At 44.4% G+C, this 22184-nt stretch overlaps 1 protein-coding gene across 1 annotated transcript in view; it reads left to right on the top strand.

Annotated features, from left to right (window-relative positions):
• The window catches only part of ARMC9 (armadillo repeat containing 9), a 179343-nt gene that overhangs the window by 61167 nt on the left and 95992 nt on the right, over positions 1 to 22184 (top strand). Inside the window, exons 13-16 of the mRNA XM_052664338.1 lie at positions 398 to 521; positions 3651 to 3790; positions 4949 to 5025; positions 9046 to 9120. Of these exons, the coding sequence (XP_052520298.1) occupies positions 398 to 521; positions 3651 to 3790; positions 4949 to 5025; positions 9046 to 9120 (416 nt within the window). The remainder of the gene's footprint in view (positions 1 to 397; positions 522 to 3650; positions 3791 to 4948; positions 5026 to 9045; positions 9121 to 22184) is intronic.

A 22184-nucleotide genomic window follows, 5' to 3' on the forward strand; every position in this document is an offset into this window, starting at 1 on the left:
AAACTAACTTGCAGATGAAATATGCTTTACTACATTTTCTAGAACATAAAACCACCTGAATTCTTGTTGCTGTTGCTGTTGCTGTTGTTTAGTTGCTAAGTCGTGTCTGACTCTTTGCAACCCCAACGACTGTAGCACGCCAGGCTCCCCTGTCCCTGGGGTTTCCCAGGCAAGAATACTGGAGCGGATTGCCATTTCCTTCTCCAGAGGATCTTTCTGACACAGGGATCAAACCTGCATCTCCTGCATTGGCAGGCAGATTCTTTACCACTGAGCCACCAAGGAATCCCAAACTCTACATGGGTTATATGCACAGTTTTCATAGAAAGTGGCTTCAGAGCAGAAACTTAACACAAGATGAATTCTCTTACTTGTTCATCTCTGGTCATATTACTAGGTCGCCGCTACCTTGCCCAGAGCACGAAGGTGCTGCGGATGCTGGAGGAAAGGCTGAAGGAGGAAGACAAGGATGTCGTCACCCGGGAGAATGTTCTCGGGGCCCTGCAGAAGTTCAGCCTCAGGTGCTGACCATGCAATAGGTCACGGTGGCTCCCATGAGATCACCTTGGAGGGTTCTTAGCCACTGTTTTGTGCTTATTTGTTCCCAGTGACAATCTAAGGGATGGGTGATATTTTTCAGTGAATACTTAGAAGAGATTGGGTGACTTTCCAACTAGAAAGCTTATCTTGAATCCCCTAAACCATCTTTTGTTGTTGTTGCTCAGACGCTCAGTCATGTCTGACCCTGCAACCCCATGGACTGCAGCACACCAGGCTTCCCTGTCCTTCACCATCTCCTGGAGTCTGCTCAAACTTATGTCCATTGAGTTGGTGATGACGTCCAACCATCTTATCCTCTGTTGCCCCGTTCTCCTCCTGCCCTCAATCTTTCCCAACATCAGGGTCTTTTCCAGTGCGTCAGCTCTTCAAATCAAGTGGCCAAAGTATTGGAGCTTCAGCATCAGTCCTTCCAATGAATATTCAGGGTTGATTTCCTTTAGCATTGACTGATTGACTCTCTTTGCTGTCCAAGGGACTCTCAAGAGTATTCTCCACAGTTCGAAAGCATCAGTTCTTCAGCACTCAGCCCTTTATGGTCCAACTCTCACATCCTGCTCCTACATGTTAAAGCACCATTGTATTCTCCCAATGAATGTTATCTCATGCTGACAAGATGCTAGATGATAGATTGTGTCTTAAGCCACATGCAAGGTTTGGAAATAAACACAGGAATAAAACCCAATAGAGCCTCAGCCTGCCAAATGCTCAGAGTTCATTGTGGGAGACAGGCATATAGATGCACAGACACAGCCAGTGGAGTCAGTCACCCTTTGGAATTCAGAGTGGAGCTTCCTGGTTCCTGGTCCATTCATCTCAGCCAGCCACCCTGTGGTCTCAGCCTGGACCCCCTCATGACATGCAACTGCTCTATATTAGAAATTTAAAAATCAGACACCTCTTCTTGAAGCAGAACTGATGTCCTCCCAGAGCGTTTTGTTTTGTTTTTTAGCTGACAGCATTGTTAAGGTGTACTTTGTTGTTGTTACTTGGTCATGTCTGCCTCCTTGCAACGCCATGGACTGTAGCCCACCAGGCTCCTCTGTCCACGGGATTCTCCAGGCAAGAATACTGGAGTGGGTTGCCACCCCCTCCTCCCAGGAATCTTCCTGACCCAGGGATTGAATCCGAGTCTCCTGCATTGGCAGGCAGATTCTTTACCACTGAGCCACCTGGGAAGCCCAAGGTGTACCCATTTTAAGTGTACAGTTCAATTTACAGAGTTGTACAACCATTACCACAGTCTAATTTTAGACCATTTCCATCATCACCAAAAGGAACTTCATGCCTGTTTGCAGTCACTTTTCATTTCTATTCCTCACCTGGGCAGCCACCACTGTTTTCTGTAGATTTACCTTTACTGGTATGTTCTTTTATGACTGGCTCCTTTCACTTGGCATACTGCTTTTGAGGTTCACACAGACATAGCATGTATCAGCACTTTATTCCTTTGTGTTGCCGAGTGATAGGCCATTACATGGATAGACCACATTTTGCCTATGCATTCATCAGTTGATGATACCTTACTTGCTTCTACTTTTTGCCTATTATGTGTAGTGCTGCTATGAATATTTGCATACAAATCTTTGTTTTCTTTTCTCCTGGGTAGGTATCTAGGAGTGAAATTGCTGGGTGATATGCTAACTCATCCAGCATCTATATTCCCTGATGACACCTGACTTTTTATTTGACTATTAAGAATTTTACTACCTTGAGTACCTAACTTTTTCTGTCAGTCCTCTTGTGAACACATTTACTTCCCATCAGATGTGGTCAATATTTGACTGACTCTGACTAATAACCTGGGCTTCCCAGGTGGCACTAGTGATAAAGAACCTGCCTGCCAATAATGCAGGAGACATAAGAGACACGTGTTCGATCCCTGGGTTAGGAAGATCCCTTGGAGGAGGAAATTGCCGCCTACTCCAATATTCTTGCCTGGAGAATCCCATGGACAGAGGAGCCTGGTGGGCTACAGTTCACAGCGTTGCCAAGAGTCAGACATGACTGAGGTGACTTAGCACACACATTAATAACCTAACACCTGAAAAATGGCATACTCTGAGTGTATATATGTTTTGTAGGGGGAAAGCTGTAGTTACGGCTGTAGATATGTAGACCTGGCAAAGTTCTCTTTGCCAGGTCCCTGCTAATGAAAGTTTCTTTTTCTACGTGTGAATTAAGAATTACAAATGATCTGCAGAGTTATTACTTCATTAGATCACAGGAACATAATTCTGTTTGTTTATAGAGATAATTTAGCTTAATGTTGACAGTGTTTGAAAAATTTGCTGAAATTTAATAACTATAGTTATTGTAGTGCTTAGTCCCATCAGTTCTTAAGGCTGACATGATGATATCCACCATAACAGTGTGATGGTGCCTTGATATTGTAAGCTTTTACACCAGGACTTTGGGTGGAAAATGATTCCATATAAATTGTATTATCCAGGTTATTAAACTGCCCTTATTCTATAGAGATCTGAATCAAAATGGTATTAAGCTGGTTTTATGTTCTTTTTTGTATCTCTGTATTTTTATATAGCTCAGAGTGCCTACATGGATTATACAGACTACATTTTAAGTAAAAATATGTTTGTCAGTGAACTATTTCTGTGACTCTGTTTCCTGGGTTAAGTAGACCAAAAGCTATCAATAAATATTTATGAAGTATTTGAGGTGATAGTCTGCTAATTCTATATATTGAAATAGAAACTTTCAAAAGTAGGAAGTCTCCTTACTGCCTTATTTTTCTTTAACCTTTCAATGATACCCCTGAAAGGTAAAGAGTTTATTTTTGGGAATTCCTTGGAGATCCTGTGGTTAGGACTCTGTGCTTTCACTGCGGAGAGGCATGTATTCAACCCCTGGTGAGGGAACTAAGATCCCACAAGCCACGTGATGTGGCCAAAAGAAGAAGAAAAAGAATTTATTGCTGTAGTTCCAGTTGTATAGGCCTAAAAGTAAAACAGTCCCTCAAGTCCGTAACCTCTATAAAGTGCCTTTTCTGATATGCATTCACACTACTGTGTTCTCTTACATGGAAGGTTTCTTACTGGCTTTAATCACCTGTTGGCTATCTCATCTCCTAGGCGCCCACTGCAGACAGCAATGATTCAAGATGGCCTCATCTTCTGGCTGATTGACATCCTGAAGGAGCCCGACTGCCTGTCTGACTACACGCTCGAATACTCAGTGGCCCTGCTCATGAACCTCTGCCTCAGAAGCGCAGGTCTCACAGCCCTACTCGCCTCCCCTGGCTCTGGGTTGCCTTTCATTTTTCCCTCTTAGAAAAACTCAAAACAGAGTGTGAAGCATGTCCAACTAGGTGTAAAGCTATTGAATCCCTAAAGCCAACATGCCACCCTGGCCTTGGAAAGGAGAGTTTATGTTATTCAATTATATGCAATATTATATGCAATATATATATTAAGAGAAAATTGAATTACATTATATTTTTCTCCGTCTTTGTTACATTATTCAAAGGTAGGAAATGAAGAATTATGACCTGTTTTATCTGAAGACAGAGAAGTACATTCCTAAAATTCTATGGGATTAAGTTGCGACATTAATCTGATGTTACGGCAGAGCAGTGACATTCAACCAGACTCCCTGCTCTTAACCACAGTCGCCTTTTCCATTCCATCTCCTAGAGATGGGAATTCCCATGTGACATCTCAGGTCATTTATGTCTTGATCAATAAAGGGAGTGATTTTTGCTCTCTGACAGATTCCACCCCCACTTAAATGATCTGTTTGCTGAAATAGAAGAAGCCTCCTTAGAAGAGCTGCCCTGAGCAGTCCCAGTGTTGGGAGAAGGCTACCTGGATAAATAGCTCAGGGGTACTTGTGAGAAGCACCTTCCCCTTCAGATGACGTGGAATCTGAACCACCTGTGTGTTGTTGACTGACTAAAGGACTTCTTTCAGCGTTCTTTTGAAAATTAGCATATGCAAATTTCCTAGCTTGAAAGCATTTATTAGGTTATAATCAGCTTTTCTTGATTATCATCAGTTTATCTTCAGTGATTGCTATGATGATGTTTAGAACCACTGAAACAGCCGTCGGTTTTTCTGTGATGGTGTGTGTGCTTGAGAGGAGGGCATCGCTCTGCGATTCCTTGTGTTTCCTGTAGTGAGCCGCTCTGTGCTCTGCCTGAATGATAAGAACCACTGGGAGCATGTTGCCCTGTACTGAGCTACTTAACCTCTACGTCGCCTTTTGAGGTGGACCCTAGTGATTTCCAAGGGACCTCAGAGGGAGAAACAGGGCCTCACCCAAGATCACCCAGCTCATAAGCAGAGGAGCCGAGATTCGTTTTTAAATCTGCCTGACTTGTGCCTCTGAGTTTAGATGTGACCTGTTCTGTTTTGCTGTTTTTCTCCTAAAGGGAAGAATATGTGTGCCAAGGTGGCGGGCCTGGTGCTGAAAGTCCTTTCGGATCTGCTCGGCCATGAAAACCAGGAGGTACGCAGTCAGCGCCGCTGGCCCCGGGCTCATGGGAGGGCTGGCCCGGGGTACTTACCTCATCACCTTTCTCCGAATATCTGTATAACCTGTGCCAGAGCTTTCTATCAAATTTTGGAACCCGGAGCAGGAGGCGGCTTCCTGCTGTTCTGTGCGGCTCTCTCCTGGGCGTTATTTTTTTCCTCCTCCCCCTCTCCCCGCCCCTTCACCCCTCCCCTCCACAATGGCGCTCCTCTGCTGGGTTTAATGTATGGCCCTGGACGTGTACATAGCCTGATAATGTATTTAATATTGTGGGCGTGATTAATTTATATAAATAGCAGTGCCCTCTCCATCTCAGTCTTACTCTTTTCCCTGCGTCTCTAGGTCCTTTCTCCGTTGCTCTCTGTCCATCTAAAGCCTTCACTCTCGCAGCCACACAAGAGCCGCCTGTTGGCAGCCCTTCCGTTTCACTCGTCTAGCCCCCAGGGGTGTGCCCCCCGCCTTTGCGTCCTCGGGGGACATCTCCACCCTTGCCCCTTGAGGACCCAGGCCAGAGCGTCCCTGGGGTGTAGACACTGGTCACTGCCTCCTCACCCTGTGCTTCAGGGTCCTGCCAGGTTGTCCTGCCAGGTTGTCCTGCAGGGTGGCCAGCCTTGCTTCTACCCTCACCTGTGTCCTCCCCAGCCCCGGGGAGGTTTTCTAGCCTATAGGGCTGAAGCCGTTTTTAAATAAAACAGAGGTCTGGATGAGCTAACACACAGTACAGTTCTTCTCTCACTGGCTTGCTACAAACGCCTTTGCAGAAACCATGGCATCACTTTGCGCCTGAAGCCTAATCTTCGCAGAGCTCTGCCCTCCTTAGCTCGGGCACAGGGCTGTCTCCGCAGGGGGACCGGGTCTCCCTGGGTCAGAGAGAAGCCCTCGGTCTCCCCACATCTGTTCCCATTTCAGACAGCTCCCATCCTGGCCATTCCTTTCACATCTCGTATTCCCCCAGCATCCCCGCAGCTGAGTGACCTGGACTGCTTTAGTGAGTGGAGGCTTATTCATTTTTACAGTGCCTGAAAGTGAAAATCGCTCAGTTGTGTTAGACTTTTTGCGACCCCATGGACTATGCAGTCCATGAAATTCTCCAGGCCAGAATACTGGAGTAGGTAACCTTTCCCTTCTCCAGGGGATCTTCCCAACCCAGAAATCAAACCCAGGTCTCCTGCATTGCGGGTGGATTCTTTACCAGCTGAGCCACAGGGAAACCCAAGAATACTAGAGTGAGTAGCCTTTCCCTTCTCCAGCAGATCTTCCCAACCCAGGAATTAAACTAGGGTCTCCTGCATTGCAGGCGGATTCTTTAACAACTGAGCTGTTAAGAAAGCCCTTACGGTGCCTGCCATGCCTTTATATTTTAAAATCAGCAAGCTCTTAGCTACTTCTAGACCAGAGTGAACTCTCTTCTCCATTTTATTCAACTCAGGCAGTTGAAGCCAGTGGGAACTGATGGAGAAGACTCTTGAGAGTCCCTAGGACTGCAAGGAGATCCAACCAGTCCATTCTGAAGGAGATCAACCCTGGGATTTCTTTGGAAGGAATGATGCTAAAGCTGAAACTCCAGTACTTTGGCCACCTCATGCGAAGAGTTGACTCATTGGAAAAGACTTTGATGCTGGGAGGGATTGGGGGCAGGAGAAGAAGGGGACGACTGAGGATGAGGTGGCTGGATGGCATCACAGACTCGATGGACACGAGTCTGAGTGAGCTCCGGGAGTTGGTGATGGACAGGGAGGCCTGGCGTGCTGCGATTCATGGGGTCGCAAAGAGTCAGACACGACTGAGCGACTGAACTGAACTGAACTGACAGTAAAATTTGGTTCCAAGTGTCAGAACCGTGTCAGCTCTGAAAACTGAATAGACCAAAGGAGTCTTGTCATTAACTCTTGCCAAAGCATCTGCTTTGAAAATGAGCAGGAAAATCCATATATATATATATATATATATATATATATATATATATATATATAGTTGTTATTCAATTGATCTGTCATGTCCAACTCTTTGTGACCTGCAAGCCAGGCTTCCCTGTCCTTCACCATTTCCCAGAGTTTACTCAAACTCACATCCATTGAGTCAGTGATGCTATCCAACAATCTCATCCTCTATCGTCCCCTTCTCCTCCTGCCTTCAGTCTTTCCCAGCATTAGGGTCTTTTCCAATGAGTCAGCTTTTTGCCTCAAGTGACCAAAACACTGGCATTCAGCTTCAGCATCAGTCCTTCCAATGAATATTCAGGGTTAATAATAATAATAATATATATATAATATATTGGAGCCTAGAAATGTATTTCCTACATAAACAAAATTCTCACGCACATGTCCTTATGAGATAGTCATGGTGATGAAAAACAAAATCCAGAAGCCATAAAGAAAAAGATACCCATAGTTGGATATATGAACTTCAATCATATAATCATATGGAAAGAGATTTGCGTCACATATGACAAAAGTTTTATATCCTATACATTGAGAAGAGTCAAACAGAGATATATAGGGAAAAAGATAAAGTATGTAAAAAGACAGTTTACAGAATAGTAAATCTTGATGATTTACTATAAACATGAAAAGACGTTCAGCTTCTGCTAGTCATCAGGGAAATGAAAATAAAGACAACTATACAGTGCCCTCTCTTACCTGTTATATTAGCAGAAATGAAAAGTGATAGTAAATCCAGTGCTAGAAAAGGGTGGTGGGAAATGAGTCCTCCCCGCCACCCATGGTATGGAGAGAGCATAGCATACAGTCCACTCCAAAGGGAGGGCTCATTTATCAAGTCCTGTCTGGCTTAATGGTGGGGTTACCTGTGTGAGTAAGACATGGGTCCTGTCATTGAAGAGCTCATAGGGGAGACATAAGTGTAAATCTTAAAATACACTGAGTCCAGCACAGAAGTGGAGGGATGTACAGGAAGGAGGGCAGAGTACTCTCTCTGGGTGCTCAGAAAAGGGTTCCTCTGAGATATGTGTGAACTGAGTTTTAAAGGATGAGCCATAACTTTCCAGAGAGACGTACATGGGAAGAGCATCCCCAGCAAGGTGAGCTGTTAGGACCAGCCCAGGGCATGTCCCAGGTGCTGTGTGTATCAGGGAGTCTCTTAAGTAGTGTGGAACCTGTGCAGTGTGCATTTCAAGTGACAGGAAGGGAGAAGCCGAGGAAGACTGTATGGAGGCCAAACCTCAAAGGGCCCTATATTCTCTAATCAGGAGTTAGAACTTCCCAGGGCATTCCTAGGGGGCTTCCCCAGTGCCTCAGCAGTAAAGAATCTGCCTCAGGAGATGCAGGTCAGTCCCTGGGTTGGGAAGATCCCCTGGAGGAGGGCATGGCAGCCCACTCCAGTATCCTTGCCTGGAGAATCCCATGGACAGAGGAGCCTGGTGGGCTTACAGTCCATGGGGTTGCAAAGAATCGGACATGACTTGAAGCAACTGAGCACGCACGCAGGGAGTTTCTATGGAAGATTTCCGAGGTTGGGAGAGGGATTAATATGGCCCAAGTTGTAGACTCTCAGCAATGATATGATGGTTGGATAAAAGGGTGAATGTAGAGACGGAGAGATCCTTTTGGAGGTTCGATGTAGCCCAGGTCATGGACAATGACATCTGAACAAGGACTGTGGCAGCGCATGTTTACAGGAAGGGTTCCCATCAAAGATGACTGGGAGACTCAGTATTGGAGAGGAAGAAGAGAGGAATCGAGGATGCCTCCAGGGGTTCTAGCCTGAGTGGCTCAGGATGGCATCAATTAAACAGTGAAATGTAGTGGGAGTAAGCTGTGGGAGGGAATGGTGCATGCTCTGCTTCGAACTCTCAGTCGTAACCTTTGCCCTGTGACATGCCAGCAGAGGTGTCTGTCATTTGGATCTCAAGGGGCTGTGAAGATGGCAGTGGTCACCCTCCTCACCAGCCAGGCTGGTCTCCAGGGTGGTGTGTGATAGTTGAATTGTATGGTGTTTGAGAACTCACACATGACTGTTTGTTTTCTCCCCTTAAAGATACAGCCATATGTGAACGGAGCTCTGTACAGCATCCTTTCCATCCCATCCATTCGTGAGGAAGCTAGAGCAATGGTAAGAAAATGTGCTCGTGGGGTCAGTCACCATCTGTTAGTGCCACGTTCAGAGGCTGTTAGCGCAAGGGCTTCCCAGTTGGGCCCCAGGGAGGGCTGCGAAGGGTTTCTAAACTCCTTGGAATTGTATCCCAAACGCATATTTGCCGTTCTCTGGGGACAGAGTTTGTGGTTTCTATCAGATTCTCAAGGGATTTCAGCTGACAGAATTAAGAACTACAGCATCAGAAGTTCCTTTGTTGTTGTTCAGTTGCTAAGCCATGTCTGACTCTTTATGACTCCATGGGCTGCAGCGTGCCAGACTTCCCTGTCCTCCACTATCTCCCAGAGTTTGCTCAAGTTCACATCCATTGGGTTGGTAACGCTGTCTAACCCACCTCATCTGGTGCTCTCAGCTCCTTTTGCTTTCAATCTTTCCTGGCATCAAGGTCTTTTCCAGTGAGTCGGCTCTTCACATCAGGTGACCAGAGTATTGGTGCCTCAGCTTTGGCATCAGTCCTTCCAATGCATATTCAGGGTTGAAGTTCCTAGCAGATTTATTTTTTGGAAAGTTGTAGACCTTTTTAAAAATTTTAGTGACATTTTAATTGGGGGCTTTAGGAATGTTTATGGATTTCATAGCAGGAAGCTTAGCAAGAAAATGATGAAATTGGACAAATCATGCTCAGATTCATGTCCAGGCCTCCTGGAGGAATCGTGGCAGTGAGACCCAGGGCAATCACATACTCCTGTAATCCATAGGCATCTGGTAGCAACCAAGTGGGACAGAGGCGCTGATGAAGATGATCCAACTAGCTGGTTGGAAAAGAGTGAATTGAGTATTTAATGTGCTTACATTAGTGCTTGCATTGGAGACATAAAACAAACCTCAGGTGATTAGCATCTTCTTTCGTGGTGACAGATGCTTCTAGATCTAATCAAAACTTACTGGAGTTTTGTCCTTTTTCCTTACTATGCGTGAAACCAGGTTAATTGTGTGTGTGTTAAATGCTTAGGATGAAGGGGTTAAATATGTTTCCACTGTCAGAACACAGGCTAAATTCAGTTTGAGATCAATGAAGCATGCCCTTCCACTTGGCTTTGCTTACTTAGAAGAATTGCTAAATCTTCTAATGGGTCAGCTACAATTACATCAGCAATTACGCCAGAAACAAAAACTTACTTAAGGTCTATTCTGTGTGGTCACAGTAAACAATGACACTGAATTACCTACTGCTTTTAAAGAAAAAAAAAAAAAATCTGCTTTTTCAGTACAGACCAAGGGAAAATAAACTTTTTATTAAATTCTGCATTATGGTCATTCAGGTGAAAGAGATTGTCAGCCAAGGCAGAGAACAAGGAAGAAAGCACGTAGGTTGAAGAAAAGGAAAGAATGGAGGTGACATGGAGTCCGAAAGCATGAAGGCCAGACATCCAGGACCCAGGGGTTGAGAAAGCATGGGTGTGGGAGTGGTGGAGAAAGGGGACCAACTGGGGCAAAGAGACTCACTCCTGTGGGACACAGAGGGGCAGCCCTTGGAGATCATCCAGGCCAGAGAGAAAAGAGGTGGCGAAAGGGACAGCCTCCGAGCCCTGTATCCAGGGAGGCTGTATCCAGAGGTGTCACAAGCCTGTCATTGGAGCCCCAGGAGGAGAAGGGAGAGGTAATGAGGAGAAAAAAAGGCTGAATAGACAACGATGAAAAAACATGGCCATAGTAACACGGTATCTGGGAATGGGAAACCCCCAAATGCTTGGAAATTAAACAGCACAATTGTATTAGTTTTCTATCGCTTCGTAAAAAACTATCTCAGGGTTTAACGTCTTTTGAAAAATTAATGCCTCACAGTTTCTAGAGGACAGAAGTTGGGGAGCGCATTAGCTGTGTGGTGCTGGCCAAGAGTCTGTCCTTCAATTCAGCTCAGGCAGCCGAGGGCAGAGGGTCCGCTTCGAAGCCCGTTGTCACATTGGCTATTGTCCGGGGACCTCGTTTCCCAGCCAGTGGCCTCCCCACAGGGCTTGTCTCTACATGGCAGCTGGCGTACCCACTGAGGGATCCTAGAGAGACGGAGAGTGAGCCAGACAGCAGCCACAGGCTCCCTGGGATGTGTGGAGAGAGTAGCATGGAGACATCCACACTACCGCGTGTGAAATAGACAGCCCAGGGGAATTTGCGGTGTGACTCCAGGAACTCACACCGGGGCTCTGTAACAACCTGGAGAAGTGGGATGGGAGGGAGGTCGGGGGGAGGTTCAAGAGTGAAGGGACACAGCTATACCTATCGCTGATTCATGTTGATGTTTGGCAGAAACCAACACAATATTGTGGAGCAACTATCCTTCAATTAAAAATAAATAAATTTAATTATATATATATATAAAGACGTGGTTACATTGACCTGTTGCCCTAATGGTTCGGGAGCAAGAGCTGAGCATGAAGACAGAACACGAAATCTGGTGCAGTGGGTCAGGGGCCCTGCAGCCTCTATTGGACTGAGGTGCAGAGTCCACTCTGAGTCCAGCTTTTGTTCCTAATTGCAGACTTTCTTTGATCTTATCTTTCTCAAGACACTAACTGTACTGACAGGGTCTAGATCTCCTTGTTTTTACCCCTGGGTGTTCCCTTCTGGGCTGGTCTCGGGAACAATCAGCAAGTGCTTAGGCGGCGTTCAGGTCCGACTCCAACCCAGTGTTCCAAGGTCCATGCTCTCATGATCCCAGCCATACTCCCTTCTGGGTCTGGCCTTGGGGTTTGTAACAAGGCGATTATTTTAAGAAAAACATGAACAATAATCATTAACTGATAATCCCTCAGTTTCTTAATATATGCTATTTTCCCAGATTCTGTTTCTGTGGAATTTCTCAAAGCTGTGAAAATACATTATTAGGAATTCCCACTACATCTCCCCCGTTTTGTTTTTGTAGGAGTAGATATGCCAACCGAGCAACTTCTTTCTTCATCAATTCTCAGATGGTTTCTCTCATGCACCTGAGGACTAGACACAAGACAGTCAAAAATAGACATCCTGATATTATGGTACCAAGCAATCCTCCTCCCAAAGTTTTAATCCACATCATGGGGTTAAGTTTATGTAAGCTTTCCTCAATTTCTTCAAATAAATCGGTTTCTGGGAGTAGTTGTAAGTGAGCGTTCTGTATATTAGAAATAGTAGCCTGTAATTGAGAAATACCTAAGGATAGATTATCACAAATGTGTCCTCTCAAATGCTTAGATAATTGATCCCAAGTATATGCACTTCGATTCTACTTGTGAGGTGTGACACAAAATGAAGAGATATTCCAATAACACTTAAGATGAATTTGTAATTTGAAATTTTGTACTTCATCCCCTAGTAGGAGAACTGCATTTCTAAATCAATCAATCATTCATTAATTTCTTGGTGTATGTGGGTTTGACTTCTCCAGGCAGAACTTGCATTTTGGTGCCATGCTGAACCAGTGTAGCTGTTTGTATAGTTTGACACATTGCCACCCCAGCTACTACCTCGGTCATGGCTATAGCAATAATTCCCATAATAGCTGCTACAAGTCCAGTAAACCTTTTGGAACATTGTAGTACTTTCTTTGTAACCTTTAAAAGAGCATGTGTTTCAGGGGAGCCTTCCCAGGGTCTGGTTTGATTTACTGGAAGCCATATTCCCAATCTCCTTCTTAGTATAACAAATGAGTGATGAGAATTATAAAGAATTTAAGCAGGTATATAATTTGCAATCCTGGCAAGAAAGTGCTTGTACACTTGCAGTGATAGAAATTGTTCCTTTCAAGAACACAGAAGGATCTCTCACATAAGCATGAATATAAAATGTCCAGTTTGTACTGGTGTTAAATGTCAATGAATAATTAGTTTTATTGGAATAATGTCCATCCCAAATTTGGAATTTTTCAAGACCTAAAGCCAATTCCCAAATCCCTCCTTGCCCTCTTCCTTGACCTAACTGTGGAAGGGGGCTGACTTGCCACTACCATGCCATATAATTGGATGATCTGCAAGAGTCGCAATATTGGTATGGTTAAAGACTTTATGCACCTGCCAACGCAGCCTTTTGTGAGGATTGCAGGACTGATTTTGATGAGAGCAATTAGAGACTGCATACCTGTAGGGGACTAGTCCCATACAATTCCATAAGAACCATTAATCAAAATTACTCCCTCAGCCCCTCGGCAGTTATCCCACTGAATACGATCTTGTTTTTCAGTCCACAGCTCATGATACTCGCCTAAAGGTCTGTCTGATTTGGTGTCATTATTGGGTTCTGAGTTATTATAAGCAAAACTCAGACCAGAGAGAAGATGTAGCTGAACCTTAGGATAGTTATGATTTAAAGAATTAGTGGACAGCCAGGCTTGAATAGATAATTTAAGACATCCTGTAGCCGGTCCTACACAAATTGGCCAAGATTCATACCCATAAGTAACATTGAAAGGAGTCCTTTTTTCTTGTTTAAAAAGAAGAGGACGTGTATCTTCAGGCCCTGGTATCCAGGAAGAATCATTAACATAAATGGGGATCATAGAATCCCCCCAGTCAACGGGTTTTAGTAGTGGGAGGCTACGTATGTATGCCCAATAAGTATAATTTTTAGATTCAGCTGTTGCTAGGGGGTATACTCACTGCAGTGGTGATATGAGCAAACATGGCAACAGCCAGATTGTTAGGAGAGACAGCTTTCCCTTCATTTTCTAAGATCTCCTCTGATTTCCGTGATAACCTCTTAATTTGTCCCCAGGTGGGGATCTTGTTCCAATACGTCAACGGGAGGGGAATCATTATCTTTGTCTGTCTCAGACTCAAGCCTTTGAAACTCATTATTGGGGGCTCTACGTCTCATACGAAGTGTCTCTCCTGCGGGATATGATACGGTTTCAGATGACACGAGGGAATCCAAACGGGTGTTTCTGAATCACCTGGCGAAACTCCCAAGGCTTCTGTTGGAGATGTGGTCATTGCAACCGTCTGACATGTAGGTCAAGTCTGCACAATCTGTTTTGGTTGAGCCCAAGTGATATGAGACTTGGTTTTTAAACTTTTTGAATTACAGTGTGTCAGATCACGAAAGGCTGATGCCTCTGTAAAGGCTGGAAATAAAATGGCATCGGCTTGAGCATTTCCTTCTGGTAAGGGCCCTGGTAAATTAATATGAGCCCGAATGTGAGTAATGTAGAATGGAAATTGTCAGTGTCTAATCACCAGATGTAAATTTGTAAAAAGAGCGTATAATGTGGATGGGATAGTATCTGTAATAGTTGCTGTTTCTATATGTTTAGTGACATGTGCAGAATATTGAGAATCAGATAAGATATTAATTGCTTGGGGATTACTTTGTAATGCGTGTATAATAGCCAGAATTTCTGCTTGTTGTGCAGAATATCCAGGTGTTTCAATAACTAGCATAAACACGCCTGTATATCCTGCTTTTCCTCGGGTAATGCCATCTGTAAAAATGAAAAGAGCAAAGGGAATGGGGTTGACACTAGTAATTTTAGGCAAAATCCATCTTGTTTGTTTTTAAAACTGCCAGATAAGTAAATCAGGATAGTGGCTGTCGATTTGTCCAATATAGTCAGCTAAAGCTAGTTGCCGAGATAGTGAATTTCGAAGAGAATGTTTAATTCTTTGGAGGTTAGTGTAGTACAAGTAAGGCAGGGATCATGTCCAGTAAGTTGTTGAACACGTTCTCTTCCTTTTAGAATTATAGTGGCTATCATGTCTAAATAAGGGGTAATAGGTTTTCTTTGTGAATTAGCTAAGAATATCCCTTCAGTTTGCATAATCAACCCAGTAGGGGAATGAGGGGTAGGGAAGACAAACAACTGGAGGGGTTCTAAAGGGTCTATTCTGTCTCTTTGGCAGTTTTGTACTGCTTGTTCTATGATCGCTAGTTCTTTCTCAGCCTCAGGAGTTAGTTCTCAGGAGCTAATAAGCTCTGGATTTCCTCTTAATAGAATACATGGGATAAAGGATAAACTGGAATCCCTAACTTAGGTTGAATCCAGTTAATGTTTCCTAGTAATTTTTATAAGTCATTTAGAGTTTTAATTGAGTCTCTGTGTATTTACACCTTTTATGGTTTGATTGTAGTACAGGTAAATATACTTCCTAAGCACTGAGAAGGTTGAGTGTATTCTAGTTTATCAGGAGCCAAATACAAGCCAGCATATTTTTAGCATTCCGTTTAGCTTTAAAAAAAATTCCTATAGGCTATCAATATCAGGTAAGGCACATAATATATCATCCATATAATGAATGATATATGCATGAGGGAATCATTGCTGTGCAAGGTGCAAAATTTTGACAAATACTGGGACTGCTAAGCATATCTTGAGGTATTGAAATATTGAATATTGAAATCTTTTATGTGGCTCCTTTAAATTAATGGAAGGAACTGAAAAGGCGAATCCAGGTTGATCATCAGGGTGTAAAGGAGTAGTGAAAAAACAATCTTTAAGGTCAATAACAAAACAAATGCCAGTTTCTTGGAATCATATTAGGATTAGGTAGGCCAGGCTGTGAAGCACCCATTGGAACAATAATAGCATTAACAGCTCTCAGATCAGTAAGTCTTCTGAATTTGCCAGATTTCTTTTGTATGAACACCAGAGAATTCCAAATGCTAAAGGACTCAATAATATGTCCCTTGCTCAGCTGTTCATTAACTAATTCATGTAAAGCCTCCAGTTTTTCTTGTTTAGAGGCCGCGGCTCTATCCACACAGGTCAATCAGTTTTCCAATTAAGGTATGGGTGTGGGTGGAGGAAGATTAATATGAGCAGTGGCCATTAAAGAAAAGGGGGTGGTTTGAAATCTTGAGTAGTCAAAGGATAAAGTCTTCCTTGTTGATTTTTGCCCAGTCCCAATCCTGGTGTATAACCTTGATTGAACACAATTTGGCAATTGGCCTCCATCTATTGATTTGGAGGAATATGTATCTCAGCATGCCATTGTTCCAAGAGATCATGACCCCATAGATTGACAGGTATAGCAGCCATATAAGGTTGGATAGTGGCTGGTTGTTTATCAGGCCCTGAACAAGACAGTACCATAGTACTTTGTTTTAGTCCTGTGCCTGTCCTAGACCTACAATAGATATTGGAGCAGACCTAGTTGGCCATGCATTAGGCCAGTGTTTAGAGCTGATGATAGAAACCTTGGCTCCAGCATCTATTGAACCTTGAATGTTTTGCCACTTATATTGACTTGACAAGTGGGTCTGGATTCCAAAATCTTTTCAGTGAGAAAAATACCAGCCTTGGCTGTGCTTCCAAATGCCCTGGAGCCCTCCTTTTTGTCTGACTGTCCTATACCCACATAGTGAAGTGAAAGTCACTCAGCCATGTCTTGACTGTTTGCAACCCCATGGACTATACAGTTCATGGAATTCTCCAGGCCAGAATACTGGAGCGGGTAGCCTTTCCCTTCTCCAGGGGATCTTCCCAATCTTGGGATTGAACCCAGGTCTCCCACGTTGCAGGTGGATTCTTTACCAGCTGAGCCACAGAGGAAGCCCAGGAATACTGGAGTGGGTAGTCTATCCCTTCTCCAGAGGATCTTCCCGACCCAGGAATCAAACTGGGGTCTTCTGCATTGCAGGCAGATTTTTTACCAGCTGAGCAATGAGGGAAGCAGAGCAATCCTATCCCCTTTAGAAACCTTCCAGGGAAGAGTGGTAGAGGCCATAACCTTCAATTCTCCTTCATAATCATTGTCTGTAACTCAGTTTATGCATTTGAACTCCCCGGGAAGTCAGCCCCGATCTTCCCCACAATAATCCAACTGTCCCCCGTGGAAGTGGAGGACGGTGGGAAGGAGCCAGAGGAAAAAAAATCCCTCATCATTTTCTTCGGGAGCCAAGGAAACAGGTTTCGAAGATGGCTTGCGCATTTCCCCAGTCTTTACATATTCTAGTTTTTCAAGAGTCATCATCACTTTCATCAAAAGAATCAGAAGTCTGCAAAGGTTCCACCACTGACTTAATTAATGCCCAAGTACTCCAGGTAGAAACAGGGAGCAGAGTCCCTTTTGCATGTTCTTGTTTTTAACTCCGCTCCAACCTTTTCCCAGACTTTCAAATCTAAGATCTCTCTTGACAGGAACCAGCAGCAATATTTATCCACTGCTTGCAACAATTCTAATAATCGCCCTTCACTAATAGAAGCTCCTCCCACTTTTAAGAGCTGTCTTAGTAAACAAATATACAGGCAATGGTGTTCTGCACTCCCAACATTTCCCATTTTAACCCCAATTAAATGCCAGAAGGACTTACCAGTGGGAATTTTCAGAGGCCTCTTAACCATCCCAAGTTCTGCATCGCTGTAGTTTTACTCGCTTGTAGGGTCTTCTGCTCCGGCCCCACGTTGGGCACCAGTTGTTGCCCTAACGGTCCTGGGAGTGAGTAACGGGAATGAAGACAGAATACGATTTTTGGTGCAATGAGTCAGGGGCCCTGCAGCCTCTATTGGACTGAGGTGCAGAGTCCACTCTGAGTCCAGCTTTCGTTCCTAATTGCAGACTTTCTTTGATCTTATCTTTCTCAAGACACTACGCTGACATAGTGTAGATCTCCTTGTTTTTACCCCAGGCCATTCCCTTCTGGGCTGGTCCCAGAAGCAATCAGCAAGTCCTTAAGCAGTGTTCATGCCTGACGCCTTGGTCTTCCAAGGTCCATGCACTCATGATCCCAGCCATACTCCCTTCTGGGTCTGGCCTTGGGGTTTGTAACAAGGCGATTATTCTAAGAAAAACATGGAATATAATCATTAACATAGTTTCTTAATATATGCTGTTTTTCCAGATTCTATTTCTGTGGAATTTCTCAAGGCTGTGAAAGTACATTATTAGGAATTCCCACTACATTGACCAGCCCAGGAACAGTGTAGGGGGACACTCAGGAGTATGAATTCCAGGAGGTGGGGTCATGTTGGAGCCTGTCTGCCACTCGCTTCTAAGTCATCTCTGGATCAGAGAAGTCACAGTGAAATTAGGGCTATTAATCTTTTGACATCATCATCATAGTGAAGTCGCTCAGTCGTGTCGACTCTTTACGACCCTGTGGACTGTAGCCCACCACGCTCCTCCATCCATGGGGTTTTCCAGGCAAGAGTACTGGAGTGGGTTGCCATCTCCTTCTCCAAGGGATCTTCCCGACCCAGGGATCGAACCTAGGTCTCCCACATTGCAGACAAGGTGCGTTACCATCTGAGCCACCAGGGAAGCATCTTTTGACATATATTACAAATATTTCCCGAACTTTTCATTTGTCTTTTAGTTATGGGACTTTGGTCATATGGCAGTTAACTCTATAGTTAAATCTATTGATATTGTTCTTTATAATTTCTGATATAAGTTTCTATACACCCTGTGAATTATTAACTTTAAAAAGAAAATGTGGGAAACTTCTCTTGTTGTCTAGTGGCTAAGACTCCACACTCCCAGTGCAGGAGTCTGAGGTTCAATCCCTACAGGAAACTGGATCCGACCTTCTAATAGATCCTAGAATGTATTCACTCAGTCGTGTCTGACTCTTTGCGACCCCATGGACTGTAGCCCACCAGGCTCCTCAGTCCATGGAATTTTCCAGGCAAGAGTACTAGAGTTGCCACTTCCTTCTCCAGGGGATCTTCCCAACCCAGGGATCGAACCCGGGTCTCCCGCACTGCAGGCAGACTCTTTACCGTCTGAGCCATGAGGGAAGCCCCAGGATCTAGTAGATCCTGCATACCTCAATACAGACCCAGCACAGCCAAATAAATAATAAAAAGAAAGCGTAGACTGATTAGGTGAAAGTGTAAGTAGCATAAGGTTCCCTCTGGCATTTTAACCAGGATCCAAGTCCTAAGCAAATGGAGAACTCTTGGATACATCATCTAAGCAGTTGCCCATTTATTTAGAAGAGAGGCCTCTAAGGGAGTTTATGGCTTCAACAGGGTTTTTCTAAAACCCCGAGATCTCCCCTCATTTCACTCTTATCCTTGAGTTTTTAGGTTGAAAAAGAGTATTACATCCTTTTTGCTTGTAACAATAATAAAGGAAACCAGACAGTGAGGAGAACGTCGTCCATCATCTCTCTACCTTAGCATCTGCTCACACACAAAGCCGAGAGGGGGCAGGGCCGATGTTCAGATCAGGCCAGTGTTTGCAATGCGTGTCAGCACAGTTGTTCCAGAAGGAAGTTTGGCAGTATATGTGAAAAATTATGAAAACCTCTATGCTTTGGATTCATTCATTTTCCTCTACCAGTGCAGAGAAGAGTTCTGCACATGAAGTTGCTCGTTCTAGGATTTTTGTAATAGTGAAAGAACAGAATGTAAATGTCTGGTAATGCCTGCTCATGAAATTACGGTTCTTTTGCTCATAGTATTAGTAGCTACTGAAGATAATTAGAAAAAGCAGTGTGAGACAGTATGGAAACTTTTTATTGTGTAATGGGGGATAAAAGAAGAATATGGCATTATTATTATAATAACTCTGTTTTTGCAACTGTGTAAAACATTTGTGTGCTTGTGGGAAATGACAAAGAATACATAAAAATTATATTAGTACCAAATGCTACTATGGTGGTCTTAATGCCAAAAAAAGAAAAAGATAAATGCATGCCCTGAGGCCTATTTGAAATTTAAGATCCCTTCAGGGTCTGGAGCTGGAGAGCAGATGCGATCAAGAGGGCCACCCTAATGCCAACTCCAAGGCCTTCTTGCGCCCAGGGAGTTGTTGGCGTCAGACCTCCTCCTTGGGATCTAAATCTCAGCCAGACATGGCGCCCTGGGCTGGAGCAGACCAGATGCTCAGTCAGTTGTGAAGGCTCCCAGAGTCTCTGGGAGAGCCAGGGAGCTGGGCTTAGAAGCCACAAAGCTGGGAGGAATGCCCACCCACCCCCATGGGGCTGCTCCAGAGATGCCCTCACTGTGCCTTGCACCCTGGCCCCAGGCCATTCTCGCACTGCCATGCCAGAAACTCAGCCCTACTGTCCCCAGAGGCCAGATGCCACCCCAGCCAACTGTCCCAAAGATGTGTGTCCCCGTGTGCCTGATTCTTCACATGGCCCTCTGCTGAATCAGCCTCACACGAGCACGTCTGTTTGTTGGCAGGACCAACAGGTCATCTGCCTGCATGCCCCTCGCTCAGGGGAGCCTGGGAATGCTCAGAGTCTGGCTGCCGCCCTGGGAAATTAACACATTGTAGGAAAGCTGTGACAAGTGTTCATCAGCTCCACCTGTAGCAATTGTCCCTTACGGATGGTAGGCCTGCTTGCTGTATTCCGTGGCCTCTATAATGAAGGGGCCTTTCAAAATTCAAAACGGATAGGATAAACTGATACGGCATTTTTACTTACGTATTTCTTTTAAATATTTATTTGTTTGCGCCAGGTCTTAGTTGCAGATGCGGGATCTTCAGTTGCAGCATGTGAGATCTAGTTCCCCAACCAGGGATTGAACCTGGGTCCCCTGCTTTGGGAGCAGAGTCCCAAACACTGGACCCCCAGGGAAGTCACTATACAGCCTTTTTTAGAAAGCAATTTAGCAATATGTGTAACGGTCCTAAAAAATATTAACATTCTTTGCCCAGGAATTCTACTTCTGGAGGTCCATACAAGGACACAAACAAAGATTCATATATCAAAATATCCATCACTGCATTCCTGATCATAGTGGAAACTAGGAGACGACTAAATGCCGGGCATGGTTAAGGAGGGGCTGCTTAAGTCAGAACAGAGGCAGAGGGTGAATCAGGAGTTGACGAGCCCGGGGCCGTGTTTGAATGTTGCCTCTGCGACTCCCTAGTGCCTCATGGTGTATCATTGGGCTTATGACTTACTCTCTCAGTGGCAAAGTGGATATTGTTTTAGTATCAAATTCATAAGACCATTATGAGAATCAAAAGAGCTGACACGTGAAATATTTAGAACAGTGCCTGGCACATAGCAAATATTGGGAAAATATTAGCTATTATGATTATTATTATAGTTATTAAAATTGTGTTTATAAAGATTTTACTGACACATTCAAACGGTCATAGGGTTTAGTTGAAAAACAACAGTCAGTCTTATATTATCAATATGATGTCAGTTATGTAAACAGGGCCCATAAAAGGAGGGCATATCTCAAAACGTCCACAGTTTTTTTTTAATGTTTGAGTATAGGGGCTTGTGGATAATTTTAATTCTTTTCCTTTGTGAAAAAGTGAAAGTCTCTCAGGCATGTCCCACTCTTTGCAACCCCATGGCCTGTACGGCCCGTGAAATTCTCCAGGCCAGAATACTGGAGTGGGTAGCCTTTCCCTTCTCCAAGGGATCTTCCTGTGTTTAGTTCACCGGTTTTCTGCAGAAAACCTATATACCTTCCATGCTAAAAGAAAGTATTCATGCGCACCTGGCACATATGTTTGTGTCTTTTTTAAATTGGTTAATTATTTTAGCTGTGCTGAGTCTTTGTGGCTGCGTGGGCTTTTCTCTAGCTGTGGGCTACTCTCTACTTGCAGCCCGAGGGCTCAGTACTTGTGGCTCGAGGCTTAGTTGCTCCGAGGCATATGGGATCTTCCCGGAGGAGGCATCGAATCTGTGTATCCTTAACCACTGGACCACCAGGGAAGTTCTGTTTATATTTCCCAAGAGAAATTTCTCGTGAAGACCCCTAGTGATGTAAGTGTGGGCTCTTTGGGTCGGAACAAAATAGAACACTGAAGAGATCTGACCTGCTGAGCGTGAAAGGAGAGTTAGAAACTACTTGGACTGGATGGTGTTTGGTGCGTGTTGTAGGCCCTGACAGGGGCTTTATCTGTTTCATTCCCAAAAGGCCCCCAAAGCAGTTCCTGTGGTTGTGCCCATTTTGCTGTGATGAAATGAAGTTTAGAGGTTAAATCCCCTGCCCGGTGGCATAGCCAGTGAGCAGCTAGCTGGTCTGGGTGGTTTGGCTCCAGTGTTTGGGGACACACCCCCGAACCTTTACCTAACGAGGAATCTGCATGTGATCCATCCTTTTCTTTCCTTCAGTACTGCATACAAATACAGTCTTCCGTGTGACTGTCATGATGATGGTCTTTAATCTCGGCGAGCTGGCAGAAACACACATTCCT

Source organism: Budorcas taxicolor, chromosome 2, assembly GCF_023091745.1.
Source record: "Budorcas taxicolor isolate Tak-1 chromosome 2, Takin1.1, whole genome shotgun sequence".
In the NCBI taxonomy this organism is placed as follows: Eukaryota; Metazoa; Chordata; class Mammalia; order Artiodactyla; family Bovidae; genus Budorcas; species Budorcas taxicolor.